The 25,240-nt window shown below is 37.9% G+C and overlaps 2 protein-coding genes across 27 annotated transcripts in view; one reads left to right on the plus strand and one right to left on the minus strand.

Moving 5' to 3' along the window:
• The window catches only part of TTC23 (tetratricopeptide repeat domain 23), a 99,516-nt gene extending 85,774 nt beyond the window's left edge, over positions 1 to 13,742 (minus strand). For 2 of the 15 annotated variants that reach the window (XM_070267885.1, XM_070267840.1), the window contains exons 1-2: positions 7,693 to 7,964; positions 5,717 to 5,803 (exon numbers count right to left, since the gene is read on the minus strand). Coding sequence is in view for 4 of the 15 variants with exons in the window: in XM_005602825.4 (XP_005602882.2) it covers positions 7,483 to 7,534 (52 nt within the window). In the remaining 11 variants the exon portion in view is untranslated. Of the gene's footprint in view, positions 1 to 4,121; positions 4,390 to 5,716; positions 5,804 to 7,482; positions 7,663 to 7,692; positions 7,965 to 11,684; positions 11,867 to 13,512 lie in introns of those variants that run through there. The other 13 variants (XM_070267878.1, XM_070267832.1, XM_070267884.1 and 10 more) reach the window with 9 other exon arrangements.
• A 1,632-nt stretch (positions 13,743 to 15,374) lies between these two features.
• Positions 15,375 to 25,240, plus strand: part of LRRC28 (leucine rich repeat containing 28) — a 157,035-nt gene continuing 147,169 nt past the window's right edge. For 2 of the 12 annotated variants that reach the window (XM_070267918.1, XM_070267965.1), the window contains exons 1-4: positions 15,542 to 15,667; positions 16,188 to 16,248; positions 18,434 to 18,535; positions 19,313 to 19,540. In XM_070267918.1, the coding sequence (XP_070124019.1) occupies positions 19,373 to 19,540 (168 nt within the window). In that variant the 5' untranslated portion in view covers positions 15,542 to 15,667; positions 16,188 to 16,248; positions 18,434 to 18,535; positions 19,313 to 19,372. Of the gene's footprint in view, positions 15,668 to 16,187; positions 17,908 to 18,433; positions 18,536 to 19,312; positions 19,541 to 25,240 lie in introns of those variants that run through there. The other 10 variants (XM_070267956.1, XM_070267971.1, XM_070267900.1 and 7 more) reach the window with 8 other exon arrangements.

Consider the following 25,240-nt stretch of genomic DNA (forward strand, 5'->3'; position numbering starts at 1 on the left):
ATTTGAAAGTAGTTTGAACTGAATGAATATAAAACCACAACAGATAAGAATTTGAGGATGCCACTAAAACAGTCCTCACGGGGGAAATTTACAGCATTAAATGCCTATATTAGAAAAGTAGAAAGTTCTCAAACTCATGATCTTAGATTTACCTTCAGCAACTAGAAGAAGAGCAACTTAAACTCAAAGTAAGCAGAAGAAAAGAATAAAATAAACAATAAAGCTAACTTCACAAATCAATGAAATAAAAATAGAAAAACAATAGAGAAAAATCAATGAAACCAAAATCTGCTTCTTCGAGATCAATAACGTTGATAAATCTCTAACCTGACTAATCAGGAAAAAAGGAGAGCAGACACAAATCACCAATATCAGGAATGAGAGAGGGGACATCACTACAGATTCTACAAATATTAAAAGGTTAATATGAGAATGTTATGAACACCTAATGCCAATAAATTTGACACCTTAGATGAATGGACAAATTCCTTTAAAGACACAAAATACTAAAGCCTACTCAAGAAGAAATAGTTACCTGAATAGCCTTACAGCTATTAGGGAAACTGAATACACCTTTTAAAAATCTTATAAAAAACCTAAAACTCCAGGGGCTGGCCCCGTGGCCGAGTGGTTAAGTTCGCACACTCCGCAGCAGGCGGCCCAGTGTTTTGTTAGTTCGGGTCCTGGGCGCGGACATGGCACTGCTCATCGGACCACGCTGAGGCGGCGTCCCACATGCCACAACTAGAAGAACCCACAACGAAGAATACACAACTATGTACTGGGGCGCTTTGGGGAGAAAAAGGAAAAAATAAAATCTTTAAAAAAAAAAAAACAAAAAAAATCCTAAAACTCCAGGCCTAGATGGCTTCACTAGAAAAGCCTACTAGACATTTAAGGAAGATATAATACCAATTCCATATAACCTCTTCCAGAAAATGGAAAAAGAGATTATTTTCTAACTCATTCTATGAGACCCTGATACCAAAACAAGACAAATATATTACAAGAAAAGAAAATTGCAGATCAATATGCCTCAGAAAGATAGATGCAAAAATTTGAAACAAATTTTAGCAAATTAAGCTCAGTAATATATTAAAGGGAAAATACATCATGACCAAGTAGAGTTCATCTCAGGAATGCAAGATTGATTTAACATTCAAAAAGTAGACAATGTAATTCATAATATTAATAAACCAAAAAAGAAAAACTGTATGATCATCTTGATCAACACAAAAAAAATCTCGACAAAATCTAATATCCATTTCTGATAAAAAATCTTAGCAAAGTAGGAATAGAATTGTACTTCCTCAACCTGATAAAGAACATCTATGAAAAAACTACAGCTTTTTGAAAGACTGAATGCTCTCCCCTAAGATCAGAAAGAAGACTGGGAGGTTCACGCTCAATACTTCCATTTAACATTGTACTACAGGATCCAGTCAGTGCAATCAATCCAGAAAAAGAAATAAAAGGCAACCAAATCAGAAAGGAAGTAAAACTGCCCTTTTCACAGATATTATACCCCTATTTTCATCTATGTAGAAAATCAGATGAAACATGAAGAAAATCTCCTAGAATAAGTGAGTTTACCAAGATTGCAGGATACAAGAGCACTATACAAAACTTATATTTCTATACATTAGCAATCAAGTTGAAATTAAAATACAATACTATGTGCAATAGCACCAAAAACAATGAAATAAGGAATAAATCTGCCAAAAGCTGAATAAGACTTGTACAGTTAAAACTATAAAAGACAGCAAGGAGAAATTAAAGAAGACCTAAATATATACCATGTTCATGGGGTGGAAGACCCAACATTGTTAAGATGTCAATTCTCTCCAAATCGATCCAGAGATTCAAAGCCATCCCAATCCAAGTCCCTGAATAGCATTTTTTTTTTTTGGTAGAAATTGACAAACTGTCTAAAGTTCATATGAAAATGCCGAGGATCTAGGACAGTCAAAACAACTTTGTAAAAGAAGTACAAAGTTAGAGGACAAACACAATTTTTATTAAGATTTATTATAAAGCTACAGGAACCAAGGCTATTTGGTAGTGTTGTTGAGACAGACAAATAGATCAATGGAACAGAATGGAGAGTCCAGAAATGGACCCCTATGTATATAAACAATTGATCACTGATAAAACTGCAGAGGCAATTCGATGGAGAAAGAATAGTCTGTTCAACAAATGGCGTTAGAACAACTGGATATTCACATGTAAAAACAAAACAAAACAACACAAAAATCTGGTACACATACCACACGTCATACACAAGAATGTACTCAAAATAGAAGATAGACCTCTATATGAAAATCCTTGTGACCTTGGATTAGGCAAAGATTTCCTAGATATGACATGAAAAAGAATCGTAAAAAGAACAAAATGACAAGTTGGACTTTACCAAAATTAAAAATTTCTGCTCTTCATAAAAAACTATGAACAGAATGAAAAGACAAGCCACAGCCTAGGAGAAAATATTTGCAAAACATGTTTCTAATAAAGAACTTGTATCTTGAATATATAAAGAACTCTCAAAAGTCAATAATAAGAAAACAGCTCACTATAAAAATGGGCAAAATATTTTAACAGACACATCATCAAAGAAGATATACCAATGACAAACAGGCACATGAAAAGATGCTCAATGTTATTAATTATTAGGGAAATGCAAGTTAAAACCACAATAAAATATCACTCATACCAATTAGAATAGCCAAAATTTCAAAAACTGACCATACTAGGTGTTGGTGAGGAGGTAGAAAAATTGAAACTCTCATACACTATTGGTGGGAATGTAAAACGTACAACCACTTTGATAAACAGTTTGGCGGTTTCTTAATAGTTAAATATACACCTAGGACATGATCCACCCATTTCACTCCTAGGTATTTACACAAAAGAAATGAAAACAAATGTCTGTATAAAGATTTACACACAAATGTTCATAGGAGTTTTATTTTTAATAGCCAAAAACTAGAAACAACCCAAATGTCCATCAGTAGGTAAATGGATAAACAAATCGTGGTATAGCTATATATGGAAATACTACTCAGCAATAAAAAGGAACAGATATGCTATAATATGAATGAATCTCAAAATAGTTACACTAAGTGAAAGAAGCCAGACAAAAGAGAGGACATTCTGTATGATTCCATTTATATAAAATTCTAGGAAATGCAAACCAATATATAGTGACCAGATCAGTGGTTGTCTTGAACTAGGGGTTGGGGGAGTGGCTGGGCAAGGAGAAGGAGAAGATGTGGGGAGGAGTAGGATGGAGAGATTACAAAGGGGCATGAGGAAATTTTGGGGGGTGATGGATATGTTCATTATCATGATTGTGGTTTAATGGGTTCTATACATATGTCAAAATTTATCAGACTGTACACTTTTATAACAATTAAAGCTGTTTTTAAAAAGCATATATATGTATCAGCCTTTCAGAGATCCCTCCCCATTCACCCCACTCTCCACATGGATACTTTAAACTACAATTTTATTATTTACTACATGTAACATTTTAAATTTCACCTGATTGTCTTCCATTTATTTATTCATTCAGCAAATATTTACTGAATTCCTACTATAAGCAACGTATTAAACTAACACACTATGTGGAAAACAGTAACTCCAAGAAATGTAAAATCTAACAGGAAAAAAGATCAGGTACACAATTACCACAATACTGGGTGGTACAAGTGCTAGAAGAGTGGGAAGTAGTAAGACTTCAGAAATGGGAACCATTACTGTTGCAGCAACTCAGCTTGTTTGGTTGAAAAGATTCCAGAGAGCAAGGACAGAGAAGAGAAAGTATCTCAAGCAGAGCGCTCAATTAGCAAGGGCTCAGAAGCAGAAAGTGAAATGGGTACATGGCTAACTACTAGTTTTTCAGTTTGGCTGGTATGTGGGGGAACTGGGGGAACGTGGATACAGAGCAGCATTTTCCAAACCAACTTCTGTAGTATGCTAGAGCCACAAGACATTAATGCATAATCTAAAAGGAAGGGTTATTGACAAAGATGATCAAATAAGTTGGTAAACACAAATATTGGTCCCACAAAAGGACGGTTCTATGATCAAGCAAATAGATAAACGTGGACAAGTTTCTTTACCTCAGGTCTTCTCAAAGGCTTTAATGTGGTATAATTTCTTGTGAATATATTGCAGAGGGGTATAGTATGCCGCAATTTCCCAAACTTTTTTGAGAATGAAATCCTCTTTTTCTGGAGCAGCTATTAAATCTTATGTGACTGGTATTTTTTCAGCATTGTTTGGGAGATCCTGAGGTAGAGTAAAAGTGGAAGGCTGGAGCCAGGTTTAGAAGACATTGATTCCAGGCTAAGAATTTGATTGACTTGATTTAGCAGGTAGTGGTGAGCCCTTGAAGGTTTTTATGAGGAAAGAGAAAAGAAAATGCTCCCATGAGAGTGATCTGTAATTAGTAGACAAATATAGAAACCACAGGAGGCAAAGTGGCCACTGATTTTCAAACTTTAGACATTCTGGTACCATCTTGATGATTTTGACCATATCTGTATTCTGCCTGCAATATTGTCAATTTTTTCTTTAAATCCGCACACTTTTTAAAAACCAAAATACGTGCTTCAGCTTCACCCTAATAAATAATGTGACATTAGAGGTTTGATGTTATATTCCCCTAATACACTTTAAAATAAAAAACATAAGTATTAATATTTAAAAAGTTTGTCTGTGTTCCACCTAACATCACATGAGGCATCACCAAATGTAAGCAGTGTACCTTGTGAAATTCTAAATTTGAGCAATGTTTCACAACCATTTTCAATCATGACACATTGTCCAAGAAGATTTCATCATTTTACTTTCTATAGTTTATATTCTAACAAAGTAGGCATTTTTCTTAAAAATAAAATTAGAATATTCTATATGCTTCTTAAAACTTTCTCCAAGAAATTCTGATACCTCTTCAGTAAATAGATATGGTCCTGAAGCTACCCTCTTACCACCAGTTGAAAAAAATCTCTGAGTGTGTTAGTGTAATTGTATAGAATGAATTCAGGGGCACAGTAGCAGTGCAAAGGGAAGTGAAGGGAGGGATGAGGAGATTACTGAAAGATATAATTATTCTAACTTGAGAGCTGCTTGGATGTAAAAATCAAAGAAGGGGGACAATCAAGACTGACTCTTGGTATTTTCTTCCTGGGACTCTAGAAAAGGGGTTGGCAAACTACGGCTCAGGGCCAAATCCTGCCCACTGTCTGTTTTTGTAAATAAAACTTTATTGGAACACAGCCCTGTTCATTCATTTACATGTTGTCTATGGCTGCTTTTGCACTACAACAGCAGAGGTGAGTAGCTGTGATAGAAACCCTACGGCCCTGAAAGCCTAAAATATTTACTATCTGGCCCTTGACAGGAAAAGTTTACCACCCGCTAAAAGCGGTGATGCCGTGAACAGAACTAGCGAGATAAAGGAAGATGGTCATTTTGATAAGACAATCAATTTGGTCTCAGCCAGACTGAATTTGCGGTTGTGGAAGAAAGTTTATATAAGAATGTCCAATTTAGAAATTAGAAACCCATCACTGGTTCTGAGTGACATCTTTTAAAAAATAATTGGTTTTCCTTTCCTTTTCAAAAAATTTGTAACTTATTCCATGTCTACCTCCACATAGGATTTGAGATGGCTAGAGCCAAGTGTTGAAGCAGTTAGATTGGATATAGTTACCAAGGTAAAGCGTGTCCACTCCTTAATAATCCAAAAATAGAGCTTTACATTTCCACCAAGGAGGAAGACAGTAGGAGCTTTTCTTTTCTTCATAAAGCAAAATAGAATATGAAACACAGAACACTAAGGTCAGGCCATGAGAAAGATACAGAGGCTGATCTACAACCCAGGTGAAACTCTCATTCCAGTAGCCCTTCAAAACATGAAAGGCCAACCCTTCAGTTTCAGCATCTAAGCTTTGCCCAAACCCTGCAGTCCGAGACTCAGTGCTATCTCAGATTCCAAGATGTTGGCAGCCTATTTTTATAATAAGCTCTTGCCTTAAGCTTCCTCATCTACTCACCCCATTGGCTGATGAGACAACCCCTTCAATAGGTGCTGTGGTCTAGAGAAAGAGTAGTAGATTGGGATGAGGAATCTGAGACGCAAGAACCTGTGCTGTCCCAACTACTCATGTGATGTTGGCAATTCCAACAACTGATATTTACATAACACTTTATACTTTCACATATTTTATCTCACATGGCCCTTACCACAGCCATGTGAGGTAGAGAGACAGATATGATTATTTGTATTTTATAAATGAGGACAATGAAGCTGAAAGAAGCTAAATTACTTGCCCAATGTCAAGTGGCCAGAATCAGGACCCTGGTCTTCTAATAATTTTGTGGTTTCCCACCATGTCATCCTGCCTTTCATTGCACAGTCTATAGTAGTAGGAACCAAATGCTTTTGCTTTGGAAACCTAAGACTGCATTTTTAAAGTAATCATCTATTTTTATAATCAGGAAATGCAACAACTTCAACAAACTTAACCACACTGTCTTATCTCCTATTTAGGGGAGGCAGAGATGAAATTTTAAAAGCTACATAAGTAATATGACCTACAGTATTTGCTATCCTGGGCCTCTGAACCTAATGTTGAACTTTGAAAATGATTTGATTTTTCTTTTTTTTACTTTTTGACTTAACCTTAAAATGTAGTTTGTCTCATGCTGCCTCCTAATATCGAATCCTTAAGACAGAGGTTATAATCTCAGCATACACAGGTTGGATTTAACTCCCTCCCTTTTTTTCTTTTTTCTTTCTGGCTAGATGGTTAAAAAAAATTTTAAGTAGGAGTTTCACATAAACATCTAGATTTCTGTATTTCTGGCTTTCTCTGAAAACTCAGAACATCTGTCAACACTGGGCCTATGTCACCACAGGCAACAATCAACCAGGGGAGAATGGCAGCTGCCCCTGGACAGGGTGCACTCTCCAGTTTGCCAGTTGCCACCACTCCCTATTGGCTCCTGGACATGTAGGCAGCAAAGTAGTTGCCATTTGTCATTGCTCCTATGTTGCTGTTTTTCTTATTGTAGAAAAATAGGTCTCTGTATTGACACGTCTCTTTCAAAGTTAAAGGCTGACATAAAGGGATGTGATTTTCCTGGCCCATGCCACTTGCTACTCATTTCCTGAATTATTCTAATCTAAAACATCACTGATTATAAGACACACCAGTATTTTATAACCACTAAGAAAGAAACAACACTGCCATTAAATTATGACTTAGCATCAACCATAACATACGTTCCAATTTCAGAGATGATTAAGCCAAAAGAAATGTACATCTTGGAATCAATGAAAAAAGGCATGGTACCCATCTGGCTTCTGAAAGTATTTGAATCAGTAATCTTGCTTTAAGTATGCTTCTGTTTCAATGGGTGTGGCATCATAGAGTAACACCTTTAGCAGAAAGACACACTCTTCAGTTCACTTACTTTGAGTTAAACACTTATCATCAGCCACATTTCTTTTCTTTGTAATAGCCATAGTTAGGGCTTAAATTTTCATTAGAAACGAGCCCAGACCCCACACACCACCCTCTTGCCACCAGCCTTGGGTTCAGCTTCCTAGGACTCTCAATCAGTGCCACAACTGCCAGTCAGACATACCCAATCAATTAATGCTATTCCTTCTGCCAGACCTACCCAGTGGAATGCTGAAGCACATGATCAGCCCCAGATCAAAGTGAAAGGAAGAAGAGGTCTAAAGCGGTGTTTGTCTTCCATTTCCAAGAGGTGATGTTCAAAAATTTAATAACTGGTATAGCAGGAGGACCAACCAATCTGTATAGATGGCAGCTATGCTGGAGCTGGGTTCTGAAGGTCCCCTGCTGTTCCAGGTGTTAACTTTTGGGTGCTGACTTGTGGGGAGCTGTAGGGAGGCTTGAGGGAGGGGCAGGAGCCCTCAGGGTACTGGCGCCTAGGAAATAACAACCATTATGACAGTATGAGAGTGTACTAGTTAAAAAACAACCTTGCCCATATGTAAGCTGAGGCATCAAAAAGCCATTAAAAACATCCTAGAAAGATAGAAAATACCAAAACAGAAGAAAAAGGAAATAGAAAATCTGAATAGAACTATAACAAGTAAAGAAATTAAATTAATAATTAAAAATACTTAAAGTTAAGCCCACGCCCAGATGGCTTCCATGGTGAATTCTACTAAACCTTTCAAGAGAAATAATATGTATCTTTTGAAAACTCTATCAGAAAGAAGAGGAGGAAACCTTTTCCAACTCATTCTATAAGGCCAGTATCATCCTGATACCAAAGCCAGACAAAGACATCACAAGAAAAGAAAACAACAAATCAATATCCTTGATGAATATGGACCCAAAAAACCCTTAACAAAATATTAGCAAACCAAATATAGCAACATATCAAAAGGATTATATACTATGACCAAGGAGGATTTATCCCAAGAATGTAAGTTAAACATCTGAAATCATTAATATAATACACCATATTAATAGAATAGAGGACAAAAACCGCATGATCATCTTGATAGATGCAGAAAAAACATTTGGCATTTATGATAAAAACTCTTCAACCTGAAAAAGGGCTGATAAAAACTTGATTTTAAAAAACCTAAGGCTAACACCACACAATGGTGAATGTTTGAATGCTTTTCTCCTGTTTGGAAACAAGGCAAGGATGTTTGCTCTCAACACTTGTATTCAAGATTGACATGGATGTTCTAGCTAGTGCAATAAGGCCAGAAGAAGAAATAAAACGTATACAGATTAGAAAGGAAGAAATAAAACTCTATTATCAAATGACATGATCCTATATGTAGAAAATCCAAAGGGATCCACACAGAAAAGCAAAACAAAAACAATAAAATCCTACTAGAACTACTAAACAATTTCAGCAAGGTCATAGGGTACAAAATAAACAAAAATTGTATTTCTATCAATCTGAAATAAAATTAAAACATTTCCTTTCACAATAGCATCAAAAAGAAAAAAATAGGAATAAATTTAACAAAACAAGTAGAAGACTTTTGCACTGAAAAACATTACTGCAAGAAGTCAAAGATCTAAAGAAATGGAGAGACATTCCATGTTCATGGATTAGAAGTCCTAATTCTGTTAAGATAGTGATACTCCCCAAATTGATCTATAGATTTAACGTAATCCCTATCAAAATCCCAGCTGCCCTTTTTTTGGGGAGGGGACGAATTTGACCTTAAATTCATATGGAAACACAAGAGACCTAGAATAGCTAAAACAATTTTGAAAAAGAACAAAGTTGGAGGATTAGCACATCCCATTTTAAAAATTTACTACCAAGCTACCATAATCAAAACAGTGTGGTACTGGCATAAGGACTGACATAGAGCTCAAGAGAATAGAACTGAGAATCCAGAAATAAACCTTTACATTTATGGTCAATTATTTTTGACAAGAGTGTCAAGATAATTCAACGAACAGTCCTTTCAATAAATGGTGCTGGAACAAATGCATAGGTACACACAAAAGAATGAAATTGGAACATTACTTCACATCATATACAAAAATTAACTCCAACTGAATCAAAGACCTAAAAATAAGAGCTAAAACTATAAAACTCTTACAAAACATAGGACTATGTATGAGCTTGGGTTAGGCAAAGATTTCTTAGATACAAGACCAAAGGCACAAGTGAGAAAAGGAAAAAATAGATACACTGGACTTCATCAAAATTAAAAACTTTTGTTGCTCTAAAAGACACCATTACAAAAGTTAAAAGACAATCTAAAAAATGGGACAAAATATTTTGAAGATATATCATTTATCTGATAAAGGGCTTTTATCCAGAATATATAAAGAACACTTACAACTCAATAATAAAACAATGAATAACCTAATTAAAAAATAGGCAAAAGATCTGAATAGGTCTTTTACCAAAGAAGATATATGAAGGCCAATAAGCACATGAAAAGATGCTCAACATCATTAGTCGTTAGGAAAACACAAATCAAAACTATAATGAGAGCCACTTCATAAAGAACCACTTCACCAGAGTGACTATAATCAAAAAGACAGATTTTAAGAAGTGTTGGTGAGGATGTGGAGAAATTGGAACCCTCATTCAACAGTGGTGAAATGTAAAATTGTGTGTTCACTTTAGAAAGCAGTTGGGTAATTCCTCAGAGTTAAACACAGAGTTACCATATAACTCAGTAATTCCATTCCTAGGTATATATCCAAGAGAATTGAAACACATGGTCATACAAAAACTTGTACATATCTTCACAACAGCATTATTTACAATAGCTAAAAACTGAAAGCAATCTAAATGTCCATTGACTAGTGAATGAAGAAGCAAAATGTGGTAGTGACCGTCCAATGGAATATTATTGGGCAATAAAAGAGAATGAAGTACTGATATATACTACAACATGGATAAACCTCAAAAATACTATGCTAAGTGAAAGACGCCAGATGCAAAAATAGCACATATCATATGATTCCATTTATAGTAAATGTCCAGAAAAGGCAAATCTATAGAGACAGAAAGTTTAATTAGTGAGTACCTTGGCTGGGGGTAGGAGTGGGGAGTGCCTGCAAATGGGCATGAAGTATACTCTTAGGGTGATGGAAATTTTCTAAAATTGGAATGTGGTGATAGTTACACAACCTGTAAATTTTCTAAAACATCATTGAGTTATATCCTTAAAATGAGTGAATTTTGTGGTATGTAAATTATACCTCACTAAAACTGTTAAAAAATAGCTATAAAACCACAAAGCAACTTTATGTGTAATTCTGCTTTCACACATCTTATGACTGCAAGACTTTTATAAGTTAGGGCAGCCCTGATTCCTAAAGACAATGTGGCAGAAGCCCCAAAAATCTTGAAAACCAATCTTAAGTTAATATTCCAGCTCTACAAATAGATGGGTCACATGGCATTAGTGCCTGGCACCTAGTAGGCCTCAATAAATGTTTATTAGATGAATAAGTAAACCATCTGTATAGTGAGATTTCCCCCCAAACATTTCATCCACCTGATACATGAAACTCAGGTGACTAGGGCATTTTTTTTATCTTAAGAAATCTTAAATGAAATGCCAATATCTCCAGGGGAAAGGCTGTTAACAGTTGAGGTGGTCAGGATGAATACACTGTAATGAGGTAAGATACCAACTCCTACCTGCTACAGACCTACTGGTTTAGGAGTAGGGGCTGGGTCTGGGAGTGGGGAGTGGGAATGTCTGATCCACCGGGTATCTCAGAGACCCAGGCTGACCAAGGTTTAATCATGCATAAACGAGTCATAGTAGACTGACAAAGATTGGAAAACGGTGGATGGGCTTGTCACTGCCATTGCCCAGAAGTGACACACGTCACTTCCGCTTACATCTCATTTGCTCTCCTAACTGCAAAGAGGGCTAGGTATCCAGGGGAGTAAATGGAATTTTTTGGTGAGCATTGCAGTCTCCCACATCATTCATCAGTTGGGGGCCTTGTTTCAGGGTTCTTTTCCACAGCCAGAGATTTCTCTTTCTCCAACTACCTAACTAAGAACTACTGATCAACGACTTAGGCTAGATGAGGTTTGGATTCTTTGAAGCAAGTTTTGAAGCTGGAGACACCCTGCTTGGTGCCCCTGACATACTTTGCTTTTTGGGGAGGAGATGGTCTTTGATTCACCTTTGTTTGTCCAACACTGAGGATAGCATCTGGCACATAGTAGCAGCTCACTGAATGGATGGAAGTGAGTTTTGTCTCAGAGAAACAGGTCAAGTGAAAGTCTACAGCTGAGCAAGAACACCTTCCATCCTCCCATGGTGTTCTTCAGTCATAAGGGATTTTTGTTGCTGTTGTTGAAATTCCTTCAATTCAGTTAAACAAACGAAGAAACACACTGAAATTTGGAGGGACAAGGAGCAAGGACTGATGCAATGTGAACAACAATCACTTTTACTGTTTTAATCGCACCACAACTACTGCCACATCTAATAAAATTTGTATTTGTAGTGCTAAACAAAAAATAAGCTCAATGCTAGAAGAATAGAAAGAAATGCATCAATTTATATTATGCAACAATGTGAAAGTACAGGTATTTGGATAAAATGTCTTAAGAGGCTGACATCAATCTGTACTCCATTATTTGTAGTTATTAGTTATTATTATTTAGCCCCTTAGCTTCCGGTCTCCGCTCTTGGAGCCATCTCAAATTGCAATGTCTGTTTAATCTTTATTAAATGTTACTTTCATAAGGTCTCCCTCCTGTTCAAAACCCAGGACCAAACTCCTTAATTCTCACAATTTTGACTCTTCATGTAACTTCTCATGCTTTTTTTGTTTTTTTTTCTTAAACCGAGGTCCCCAAATGAGCCTTGTGCTGTAGTCAGGGCCAGTTATTCTTTAGGCTGCACATATCTGCCAGTGATTCATCCACTACCTGTGATGCCACTCCCCCTCTTTCCCATCTACTGAAATCTTGCCCAGTGCTCAGGTCCAAATTCGGTCTTAACTCTGCTGTGAAGCGCTCTCTGAATGTTTCAGCTCGTACTGATCTGAGCACCCGAAGCACACATGGTCTGTAACAGTCATGTATGCAGCAAGAATTGTCCAGAAGTTTTCAGTGAAATGTTTGGAGTCTCATTCTCCCAGCTGGAGTATGAGCTTCTTGAGAGATTGTATTTTATTATTTTATATCCCCATACATGGATGAGCAGAGGCCCCTTAAGAAATATTTATTGCATACCTATGAGTTAGGCCCTGTAGAGGTATAGATGTGCCACTAGGTATCATACTTACTAGCTGAATTAATGTGTGAAGAATCTTTAAGATACTATATTTTGGAATTATATATTGGGATCGATTCTAAAAACATATGTTGCTATTTCAAATATGTTTTAATATATATTATTCTTATTTATCAATATTTTCCTGAACTTTTACATTCTAGTTTTAGTGAAAATATCATTTTTGAAAATAAAAACGCTGGATTTCATTTTTGAAAATGTATCCTTACATTAATTACCTACTGATTCTGCTTCATATACCAATATTATGGATCTCTTAATCTAAAATATGCACAAAATTTGCATCCAAAGATGATTCTAATTTTCTCTTGTATCTTTAAACAGATGGATTGTCTATTATGCTACATATACAACAAAAATATCCACCACTTGATAATTACAAATAATATTACTAAATATCCCTTTAAATCCATACTAAAGCAACAACAAACCACAGCTTAGAATATAAAATAATCGATAGCTAATCTTATTACCTTGTTCCCTTTACCATTCGAAAATCCACAGCTAATCTGAGAATAACGTTCTTCCACCCTTGCCCCAAAGAGAGAAACACACTCTGAAAACCCCTCTCCCTGCCACTCTGATTGCGCCTGTAATTTATCTGCTTTTCCTTTGACACTTACTGCTTTAAAACTAGCAAAAAACCCCGGAAAACTTTCTTTAACTCTCATATCTCCATGTCGTAAAATCTTTTGTCAAAAATTTACCCTGTGTGCTTGAGAGGCTCTCCGTTTCTTTTTCGAGCGAATTACACAGTTGTATCGGCAGCCTGATTTGCCAGATTGGTTCTCGCTGTATCAGTTTGGTGATTCTTTGTACAGATTGATAACCACGAAAAAGTCTAAAGTAGGGCAGTTCCAGACTAAATTAGGGCCGCCTTTTCCCGTAAAGCAACCTGGTACCTCACAAAACTCCAAGCAGAAGAATGAATGATAGTGCACGCACCAATAGGGAGTGGAGAAGAGTATTTTGTCGAAGTTTGCAACCCAATCCTTGGGAGCCAGAGGTGGGAATTTTAAAATAAGGTTGTCTTGTCTCTGGAATTTTCTTAAAGTGGTATCGCTGCCTGTTGATGTTAAAGTTTGTCAAAGATTGCAAAATCACTACCTTAAATTAGAGGATTTCCCCCCTCGTTTTGAGTGAGGCACAATGTGAAAATCTACACCACAGATTTAAAGAACTTTTAAGAGTGGTCACAGGATCTTATACTGACACACAGAATCATTTGGCTACTTTATGCCAGTTTCAGGGGGTGTAATTTATTTTGGTGTGATTCACTTTTCATGATCATATATCGGACGTTACTTAATGCATTAAAATATATCTTTGCTTAAGAAAAGAAAACTAAAAGGCTAACACTGATCACTTTAAAAAATTATTGTTTTGTCTATTGTTAATCCTTTTTTGGAGACTCTTCAATATCAGGAGAAGTCTTATTATTTGGGTTGATTCTTAATACCCTAAAGATTTTTCTTTACAAACTTTATAGAAAGTTCTTTACAAACTATAGGTTTCCTCATTTTAAGTCTAGCAAAAAAATTTCTAAGTACCACAAATTCTTAGGTATTTAGAAACCTGTATCGAAGGTCCTAAAACTACATGACATAGGCCATGCCGTATACATCAGTAACTTCTGAAGACCAGGTTTAATACATAGGTAATTGGTATTTTATTATATCTCATACCTTGTTTTGGAATAGGTGTTATTTTTATTTAGCATAACTTTGCTTTTTAGGTTATTCATCTCTAACAGTAATTAAATAAACCAACGCGAAACTAGGTTGCATGACAGTGAATCGCTAACAAATTAATCAACATCAAGCTTTTCAAAGAACAATAAGTAACAGCAGTTTCATGAGAGAAAATTAATAAAAACTTCAGAAAGAAAGTTGCCATATTAACCAACAAGGTATTTAAAAAATAAGTTCGGCTTTTTAAATGTTCCCTAACAATGCTCGGATTTTTTTTCTTTTTACCAGCATAAGCCTCTCTTCTTTTGGTGTCTCTTTCCGTTGAAATAGAAATTTTCCTCTTGAAGAAATATTTATTGACGTCCTACTCAGTCATGCTACGAATTGCCATACTATTTAACTTACTTAGTTATTGTCCTTTTTGGTGATCGTTTCTCACAACAGAATTTAGGTTTTTCAAGAGCAGAGACTAGGTCACCGCCTCATCTGTGCAAACCCATCAGCGCGCACCGTGAGCCCCTAAATCCCGTGCTTAGGCTCACCACTTACTAACCTTGGCCACGTTACATAAACCCACCAGGCCCGTTTTTCATCCAGCAAAAGGGTATAATAATAGTACCTGTGTCATGGGATTGCGTGAGGGTTAAGTGAGATAATCTATGCACAGCTCTTAGAACGCTGCCTGGTACACAATAAGCACTCGGGTGTTATTACCATTGTAATCCCTCAACATATGCATTCAGTGAGAGCACGAGTGACTGAACGAACGTATGAAAGAACATATCAGTTCCGCGCGGTTTCCGAGGCTGGGGCCAGCTAAATTACCCCAGCAAAACGCTAAGCAGAAAGCTGCCTTACTGACAGCAAACTTCCAGCCAGAGCCGGAAGGAAGCGTCGAGCGGTGGGCGGGGCCAGCGTGGAGGAAGCCGGGCTCTCGGCCAATAGGCACATCTCTTGGAAAACGAGCCTCTCGTCCGACCTATCGTAAAACTGCGAGAACAAGGGAGAATTATCGCGAGGTTTAGTCTGCCTCTCCACGGCTTCCGCCCCGCCCTGCCCCTCGCCGGCCGCGCCTCGCCCCGCCCCCGCCCGGCGCCCCGCCCAGCTCGCCGTCCGGGCTTGCCGTCCAGCACCGCCTGCGCCCGGGAGCGCTGGCTCCTCCGGCGCCGAGGTGAGTGCTGGGCCTCGTTGGGTGGCTCACGTGGCAAGGCCCGCTGGACCGCCCCCCGGGTCTCTGATCTAGTCTGGCCAAAGCGTCCCTGCCGCAGCCGGTGGGCTCCGGCCTGAGCGGGCCCGTCCGGGCCTCGGGTGGCCACAGCTCCCGGGCCCTCCTCCTCGTCCGCGACTGGAAATTCTCAATACCTGGTCTTTGAAATCCCGGCTTTAGGGCTCGCCGCTTCCAAACTGTAACGACCTGAGTGTTTGGCTAACTCGGGCGAAAGGCATGTGTTTTGCCAAAGACTTCTGCCAACGCTTCTTAGCACTGAGAAAATAACCTTTTACAAATGCTTTTAATACCAAATGCTTTTAGTATACAGTTTTTAATTCCCTGATCTCCAATATTAGGAAATTGGAGCGGGTATTGTACTGAATTAACTACTGAAGTCAGCTAAAGAGACACCTTTTCTTTAAAACACTCCTGCTTAAAATTTGTGGATTGTCTTAAGATGAAACGGTCTGTTTGCTTTAAGTGACGATGAAGTGGATTGGTGTTTACCTGTCAGAAGCCTCTTGAGGAAGTGCATTTATATAGTTAAGTATACCGTTTACATTTAACTGTAGATAAGAGGTAGTGAAGGGAATTTGTGTAAGAAAATTATTGTGGTAGAGGCTGTATATTGCCAGTGAATGCATGTTGGAAAACCATTAGCATTAGTTATTATTGGCAGCTTTCTGGTTTCATTTGTGTAGTTTTTATCGCCCAAATTGCCTTTGTAGCAAACTGCGTTTTAACTTGATGTCATGAAGTTTGAAAGGCAGCTCTTCTCAGCCATCCGGATTCAGAAGGAAAGCCATAAAGTTACACCGAATTCTCTTATTGGGTCTTCCATCAGTGAGTGTGGGTTTTGGACATAGTTTTGCTTTGTAGTCTTAAATTTGTAAGCTTTGCCTGCCACTTAAATAATAATCGGAAGAAGCCCAGGTGCCATTGAAATACTGGAAAGGCTACATTGTAAGGCAGTGCACAGGCTTCAGAGTCAGTCCGCTTGGGTTGGAATTTTGGCAAGTTTTTCTCTCAGCAACTCAGTTTCCTTATCTATAAAGTAGGCCACAGAACGTCTCTTGCAATGCAGAGTTGTTAGGATTAGGGATCTTTATGGCACATAGCAGGCACTCAGTATGTAGCACCTACAAGCTGGCTTTAGAGCACAGAATGAAAAAATCTACCTTGCAGTATTACTCACATGTCCCACTTTCATGCATTCTTCAGCTGTTTGGGGGCCTGCTTTGTATTAGATACTGTGCTACAGGTGCGTTTACAGGAGTGAAGAAAACAGCTGATGTCTGCCCTCAGGAGCTTCCAGTCTCTTGGCTAGATTGACAGTAAACAGATATACCGATAAATATATAGATTACAAATTGTGGGGAGTCCCACAAAGAAAAAAATCAGGTTTCTCTGAAAGAATAACAGGAGAATACTTTAGTTTTGGATAGGGAAGTGATTTTTATGTTGAAACCAGCAGGATCATGGGACAGTGCTTTCCAGGCCAAGGAGGGCAGCAAGTGCTGTGAAGACTTTGGCACTTTCAAGGACTAGAAAAGCCCAGGAGCTTGGCAAGAAGCCAGGGAGAGTGCTGCCAGAGAAGCTTGGAGAAGTGCTGGGGCCAGATAGTGAGGAGCCCTGAAGGCCTGGTAGGAGTTTGATTTTCTAAATAAGCTTTTGAAGGGTTTATTTAGCAGGATGTGTGTGCACTAGGGAACGAGTTTACCTAAGATATAATTGGATTTTCCTTTTTAAAGACTCACCACTAAGTGCTCAGTGTATTGGAAAGTGGCTAGAGTGGATATAGGGAGACCAGTAATACAGATGGCCAGGCAAGAGATGACAGTGGCTTTTGGTTTTGGCGGATGGAGAGATGTGGATGGACTTGAGATGTATTTTGGAAATGGAAACTACCGGCCTTGTGATAGATTGGAGTGAATGACAGGGTGGCATCATTTATGACTTCCAGCCTTCCTGCTGGAGCACCTGGGTGGATGGAGGTGTGTGCCGTTTACTGAAATGGGAAAAACGGGAGGATTCTGAGTGGTGATGAAAATCAAAAGCTCTTTTGAATCTGTTAAGTTTGAGGTGCTTGGGAGGCGTCTAAACTGCTTCCAGTGTACTAGTTCAGTGAAGAGTTACCTACAAGGCTTCCCTTTCTACACAGAATCATTGACGCTGTTTAGTCAAGTTCCCCTTGCTTACAGGTGAGAGAACTAAGGTGTAGAAAGATTCTTGCTCAGTCATTTAGTATGTCTCATAAAAGTAGATGAGTGAGTGGATGGAATAAATATAGGAAAGTATTGGAGTCTCATGTTGCATTGGGGATGTATTGAATATTCCATATTCTCTGCCCTTTCATATAAAATGGCAAGTGCTTTCTTAGTAACTAGGAATTAAAGTTTGGAAATGATAGAAAATAACCAAAAAGTTACAAAACTCTGCTTGTTGAAAGCTTATGTTACCATATTTTGCACTGACATTGTGTTAATTCCCAGTGAGAATAGTTTTTCTTAACAAAAAAATTTTCTTTGAAAGGTACTTTCCATTAGAGAGTTTAGAAAAGGGTGCCCAGGAAAACGGACAGTAGACCCTTGGAACAAAGCTCAACTTCTTTTTCCTTGTTTTAGCATTTCCTTAGTATCCTGTGGAATCCTGTGAATGTAAAGAACTCAGGCTTTGAAATCCACTACCTGCCCCTCCCCCCGCTCCATCCTTGCTTTTATCTCTTAGGAGCTGTTCAACTTTGGACAAATTACTGAGGCTCCGAGTTTGTTTCTCCTAGTGTGAAGTGATTGTGAAGTTTGTTGCTGCCCTGTGCCTAGTTGATAAGAAGCAAGTATTCTTCTCTTCCTACCCTTGTCACTTTTGGAGCTAGAAGGGAATTTAATCTGTTCTGTGTTCTGGCCTTTACCAATAAAGTGCTGTTTCCATTTTATGTGTTAGGCAAATTAAGCCCAGAGGGATTGTAACAGAATAATACAGGGTTGTTATTTCCTAGTGCAGTATTTCACTGAAATAATAAAATAAAACTATGTGTTCCTGGACCTATTTCTTTGCTACCTCTGATAATCTGCAAAGCTAAGAAGAAAGAAAGAAAAGAATAAAGAGATAAAAGAAAAAAAATTAGAATATGAGACAATCATATTTAGATAGTAAGAAGTGAAGAAAATGAAGCTGTAAGTGATCTAGATATTTTACATATATTTAAATATTTTTGAAATACCTTAGGCTGAATACAGAATGAGGTAGTTCAAGAAGGAAATGGGTTCACTATGTCTGATTTTTAAGCTCTTTCTTTGGTTGCATGTTACAAACCTGGTCTCTTTTGTCTTAGATGGTGAATCCTATCTCAAGTCCAAGAACTATTTTTTCAGTTAGGACTGTTTCTACTAATTAGAAATTATTGCTGAAAAGTGAGAGTATTTTTATTAAGTATTTATTCATTTTAATTTCCTTCTGAATATGTCACAAGTTTAGTGGTTATGAGAGAAAAACAGGGTTTGAATGTATAACTGTGCTTTTAGCATTTGCAAATCTCTGTATGCTAACTAGTTTTTGGCAACACTTGTAAGCGATATTGTACTTATTCAGTGTTTTTGTTCTCTTTAGCAATGGACCAATTTTGACAAGATGTAGTGCTGCAGTGTGCCTGATGGGATATATTCAGTCATGGCATCCGAACTTTGTAAGACGATTTCTGTGGCAAGGCTGGAAAAGCACAAGAATTTGTTCTTAAATTATAGGAATCTGCACCATTTCCCATTGGAGTTACTGAAAGATGAGGGACTGCAGTACTTGGAGAGACTCTATATGAAAAGGAACTCCCTTACAACCTTGGTACAGTATTACATTGCATTTAAAAAAATCGTTTGTAATGTGGTCCTGACTTAGATCTGTTTTACATGTCCTAAGATATTCAGACCATGATATGTATCCTCTCTTGTTATATAAACAGGTAATATAAATACGCATATGGGGGTCCTCGTTAGCTGAGAATTCATTATTCGTTAGGTCTGTGTAATTATGAGGCTGCAGGAGGAGTTGTGTAGGAAAGCAAAATATTCGCTAATATATCACTTCTAAAATTATTCCCCGTTTAAAAACCCCTCTTCACTTAGCTTGTGCATCTATCTGGGCCTGTACTTTCTTTGTATATTAAGCTTCCTAGATGATTTTTTGGATGTTACAGTAGCCAGTGGACCAGTTAAAACATAAAGAAGAAAAAGACCAACGAGGATGACTGAGTTAGAGGCATTTAAGAAGATGATGATTTGAAGACTAAAACATTAACATAGTCATTTGGGAAGCTTCATGTAGCCTTTGAGTGTTTTGGAAAAAGAAACAAAACCTCAAAAAACAAAAACCTTTCTTATGACTGCACTGTGAAAATCAAATCATTTTGAATTGGGCTGGCCAATTTGTTGGAAAAATTTTTGCCATAAAAGCAACATTTGCTTTACTCTCTTTTTTTTTCTTCCTATGTTCTAAGAATAAGCACATAGTTATTATAATCTGAATTTTATTACATATAAGATTAAAAAAAACTTTAAAATTTTTTTTCAAGAGAATGTCCCAATCAAACATTTTTTTTAATGTTTTTTGTTTTTGTTTTTTGGGTTTTTTTTGAGGAAGAGTAGCTCTGAGCTAACATCTGCAAACAATCCTCCTCTTTTTTTTTGCTGAGAAAGACTGGCCTTGAGCTAACTGGCCCACCCCGGGCTGCTGAAGTGAAATGTGCAAACTTAACCACTGCGCCACCGGGCCAGCCCCCTAATCAAACTTTTTATTCCCACTATTTAATATGAAATTTGATGTCTGTTTTAAACGGATTTGCTTTATGTGGCCTTTTCTAATTATCACTCTACCTCATTTGAGTCTTATACTTGAATTTCAGTTCTCATTAGTTCTAGACGATTAAGCTGTCTTGTTGTTTCTTTGTGAATTGACCCATTTTTCATTCCCTTCACTATACTGGACTTTCCTAAATATCTGAAAGTACGTCTTACTGGTTTCATGTGTGTGGAGTGTTTTCCTAGAAAAGTTTTATTTAATCTGTGTAAAATACCTACCGGAGGTAGAAAGCATTATAAAATTTGTTTATCTTTGGTGTAGCTGGAAGTAAAGGGATATATACCTTTCATTTTTAGTGTTGGGCACATTGGTATATATGTTATGTTATTTTGAGTGCCTAGTTAGATTTTTTTAAATTAGACTTTTTCAGTTTTCAAACTTTGATATTCTATATATAGTTATATGAATCCTTTTTGCAAAATCATCATTGCATGATGCGAAACCGTATTTACCTGGTGTGTTTTGCTCCCCACTTTGGGGAAGAAGTGGTGTAAGAAATAATTTGTCCAGGATTATAGACCATATTTTCCCATGCTTGTTATTGTTGTACCAACAAAATGTTGTGAGTGGATTACTTCTTAACGATCAGCCATAGTCCACTGGGGTAGACTTTGGTCAGAGAAATTGGCCTTTGCTTATAAAAGTTACAGTAAACTTTTGGCTTTGTGGCAGTTTCTCAGCTGCAGTTTTCTACTTATGAAAATTTTTAGGTATCCGCTATACTATTTTAACTGATATTTATAGTGGCTCATAAGCAGTCACTTCAAGTTCGTGCTCTGCCACCTTTTTATTCATTGAAGACTAAATTGTTGCATGTGTTAAATGATAAGCTATGTACTTTCTATTTATGCTTTCTCTTAGATGGAACATTTGATTCCCGTGTGTCAAAGAGCTTTGTAAACTGTGAAGGGCTCTGCAGATATCAGGGGTGGTGGGAGCGGTAGCAGTCGTCCCATTGCTTGACTGTAGTGGATATAGGGTGGCTTACTGCACAGTGCTTGGAAGCAGATGAAACAGTATTTGTCCTCCAGTGCCCTACCTTGTGACTTAAAGCTTTTAGAATGTTTGGTGGTGTACTGATATAGTTCCTGAAGGAAATTTAGTATGTGGAATTTGACTTACAGCTGCAATTCTGTCCACAGGTAAAAAAGCCACATTTTGGAAACATGTTGTATGTCAAACACATTATGGGTTAATTGGTCTTTTTTTTGGAGAAGCTTGGGAACCTGCCAATCATTTCCATTATCACATTGTTTTATTATTTCATATTAAAATTGTTCTATTGTGTTAATCGCCCTCTTCTCAACATTCCCCTTCTCCTTTCCTCCCCCAGCCCTCACATGTGAAGCCTCTTGGTGAGAGGAGAAGTAGTCACTAACGCACAGCCTCTGCCCTTCTTTCCTTGTGCCTGCAGGTCGCTTGGTACAGCGCAGTGGTTTATATTTGTGGGATGATTTTATGTCAGATGTTCAGAACTTCAGGAATGCCCATATTTAGAACCAAAGCACAGGGAAAAGCCTTTTTTATACACTTAAAAGAATAAACTTTTCGTATTTTAATGATATATGCCCTTAGATCAAACAGCAGAGAGGAATATATGAAGAGTAGTTGTCTCTCTTTCTCTTTATCCACTTCTATACCGTGGAGCAGCCAGTATTAATAGTTTGGTTGTATGCTTCCACTCCTTTGCTTGTGTTTATGTAATTATGTACTCTGTATATTTTTTTCCCTTTTTTAACAACAAAATAGAATCATACTCTACATATTTCTGTGAATATTTTCTTTTCACTTCATGGTGTTCTCATTCCATTAACCTTGAGGCCAGGAGATATACATACATCCTTTTGTGTGCATGTGTGTTTGTGTTTAGGATTGAGTCTCAAAAGTAGGACTGCTGGGTCAAGGGGTAGGCACATTTTACATTTTAAAATGCTTTTTAGTAATATTTCATTATGCAGTATTACCATTTAGTTATATAACTGAGAAATCTTTAAACTTTTTTAACATAGTATGAGTCAACTTATATAGGAATCCAGTTTTATAATTAATGGGTGAATAAGAAGTAGTTAGGAAACGTGATTTTGGTTCCTAATATTTATCTTAGAATTTAAAGAATTAAAATATTTTAAAGAATTTGCCTATAATTATTTTAAATGCATTTCAAGAATTATTAAGTGTCTGATCTTTGTGGTGGTTAGAAGATAAATAAGAGAATAGGAGATATAGGGTCTGTGTTTGTTATGTAATAGGTCTTCACATAGTTGTTGAATGGATAAATAAATGAATATATGATAGATTAGCATAAGGACTATATATAGTATAGCTATAAGAATATAGCTATAAGAGTTCCACAATGAGAGCCTTCGAGGGCAGGGACTCTGTCTTAAGTTCTGTATGCCCAGTGTCTGGCCTACTGCCTAACATTTGTGGGACACATAATTTAATTATGTGTAGCAGAATTGTAGATTTTTTAAAGAAGATGCTATTTGCATTGACACTGAAGAATGACTGTGACAGGAGCTCAGGAGGAAAAGTATCATTCATTCGACATGGGTTTTTTTTTGTTTTCTTGTTTTTTTTTTTGTGAGGAAGATTGGCCCTGAGCAAACATCTGTTGCAAATCTTCCTCTTTTTGCTTGAGGAAGCTTGTTGCTGAAGCAATCTATGCCAGTCTTCCTCTATTTTGTAAGTGGGATGCCGCCATAGCATGGTTTGATGAGTGGTGTGTAGGTCCATGCCCAGGATCTGAACCTGTGAATCCCGGGCCACTGAAACAGAGCATGCAAACTTAACCCACTACACCACCGGGCGGGCCCCAGCATGTATTTATTGAGCGCTTAATATGTACCCAGTACTCTTCAAGGCACTGCCAATAGATACATTATGGAATAAATTCTTACTCATGGAATTTTGGTTTGTTGACATCCGAAGCTGAAGAAAAAGATATGAACTAAGACTCAATGGCAGAAAGTTCCAGGGACAAGTCTAGGTGCCTGATTTGCCTAGAGCAGAGGTTTTATGTGTTCTTCAGAGCCTCAGGGTACCTGAGCAGGGCCTAGGTGGGGAATTGTGGGGAGGTGGCAGGGGGAAGACTGAGGAGGTGGGTGTCTCCACTTCAGCCAGAGTAGCTCTCCTTGTGTTTGCCCTCTGTATTGGTGCTCTCTACACAGAACCCCACGTGGCTGGGATGTGCAGATCTAGTAAACGTTTTCAAACCCAGTTTAGCAGGGCTATCTATTCAAAAAGTTCCCTAAGTAAAATAGATACAAGTGGAGCTACTTTTATTTCGGGGGGTGGATAGCTGGGAGTCTTGTTCGATCTATGTCTCCTCCCCTACCAAGGAGCTGTATGGACTCCTTAGGAAACTACAGAGTGGAATAGAAAACTACTAATGTAGCACAGAGTTTGTGAGGGGGAAGAGCAGGAGGTAAAGCTGAGATGAGAATTCTACATTGGGGCCAGGTCTTGTTGAATCTTAAGTCCCTTAAACAGTTCTTAAGGAGTTAGAACTATATCCTATTGGCAATGTAGAGCTACTGCATGGTTTTTGAACATGGGATTAAAAAGCTTACAACTTTAGATATTCTTTTTTTTTGTTTTTTTTTTGAGGAAGATTGGCCCTGAGCTAACTGCTGCCAATCTCCCTCTTTATGCTGAGGAAGGCTGGCCCTGAGCTAACATCCATGCTCATCTTCCTCTACTTTATATGTGGGACGCCTACCGCAGCATGGCGTGCCAAGTGGTGCCATGTCCGCACCAATGATCTGAACCGGCGAACCCCGGGCCGCTGAAGCGGAACGTGTGCACTTAACTGCTGCACCACAGGGCCGGCCCCTAGATATTATTCTTTGGGATAAGAATTTGTAAATTTATTAAGTTTATTTCATTGACTGCCTTACTTTATCCTGATTGATTGTTTTAAACAGAATCAAGTAGATGGATTTTAAGCTGACTACCATAGCTTGGGTATTCATTCATTTATTTCACACATATTTGAGGAGTACCAAGGTGTGCCAGTCTCTATGCCAGGATGCGTGATGGTGAACAAGACAGACGTAAGCCCTGCCCTCATGGAGCCTCTACTGTGGCAGGGAAGATAGATATTAAACAGTAATTACTAGACTCCTGATAAGGACAGGCTGCTGGTCTATAACATGGATTATTTAATCCTCTCTAGGGATCAAGGAGTGTGTCCCTGAGGAAGTGATATTAGGCTGAGACTGGAGGGATGAATAGGCATTAATGAAGAACTTTCAGATGGAAGGAAAAACAAGGGCAAAGGGCCTGACATTGGAGACAGCAGGCGTGATCAGAGAAGTGAAGATGAGTCTATTGTAGCTGGAGCATAGAGACTGAAACGGACAGCTAAAGAGGCAGGTAGGAGCCAGGCCACACAAAATCTTGAACCATGTTAAGGACTTTTTCTTAGCCAGTGAAGACATTCAAGTAGAGATATTAAGAAGGCAGATAGACAAGGGTGGTGGCTATAGAGGTGGAGAAGAGATTTCAGGTGGTAAAAAGCCTGTATTCCATTCTCCTGGCCACAGTGATTGGCCCAGCCTGGAGACTTTAACTGGGACTTTCGGGAGAAAAGGCACGCTCCATTGACTTGCTAAATTGGTAGACTCAGCCTGAAGCTGCTGCTGGCCATCTGGGCTGCTGCCTGAGAAAGAAACAAGCAGAGAA

Source organism: Equus caballus, chromosome 1, assembly GCF_041296265.1.
Source record: "Equus caballus isolate H_3958 breed thoroughbred chromosome 1, TB-T2T, whole genome shotgun sequence".
NCBI lineage: Eukaryota > Metazoa > Chordata > Mammalia > Perissodactyla > Equidae > Equus > Equus caballus.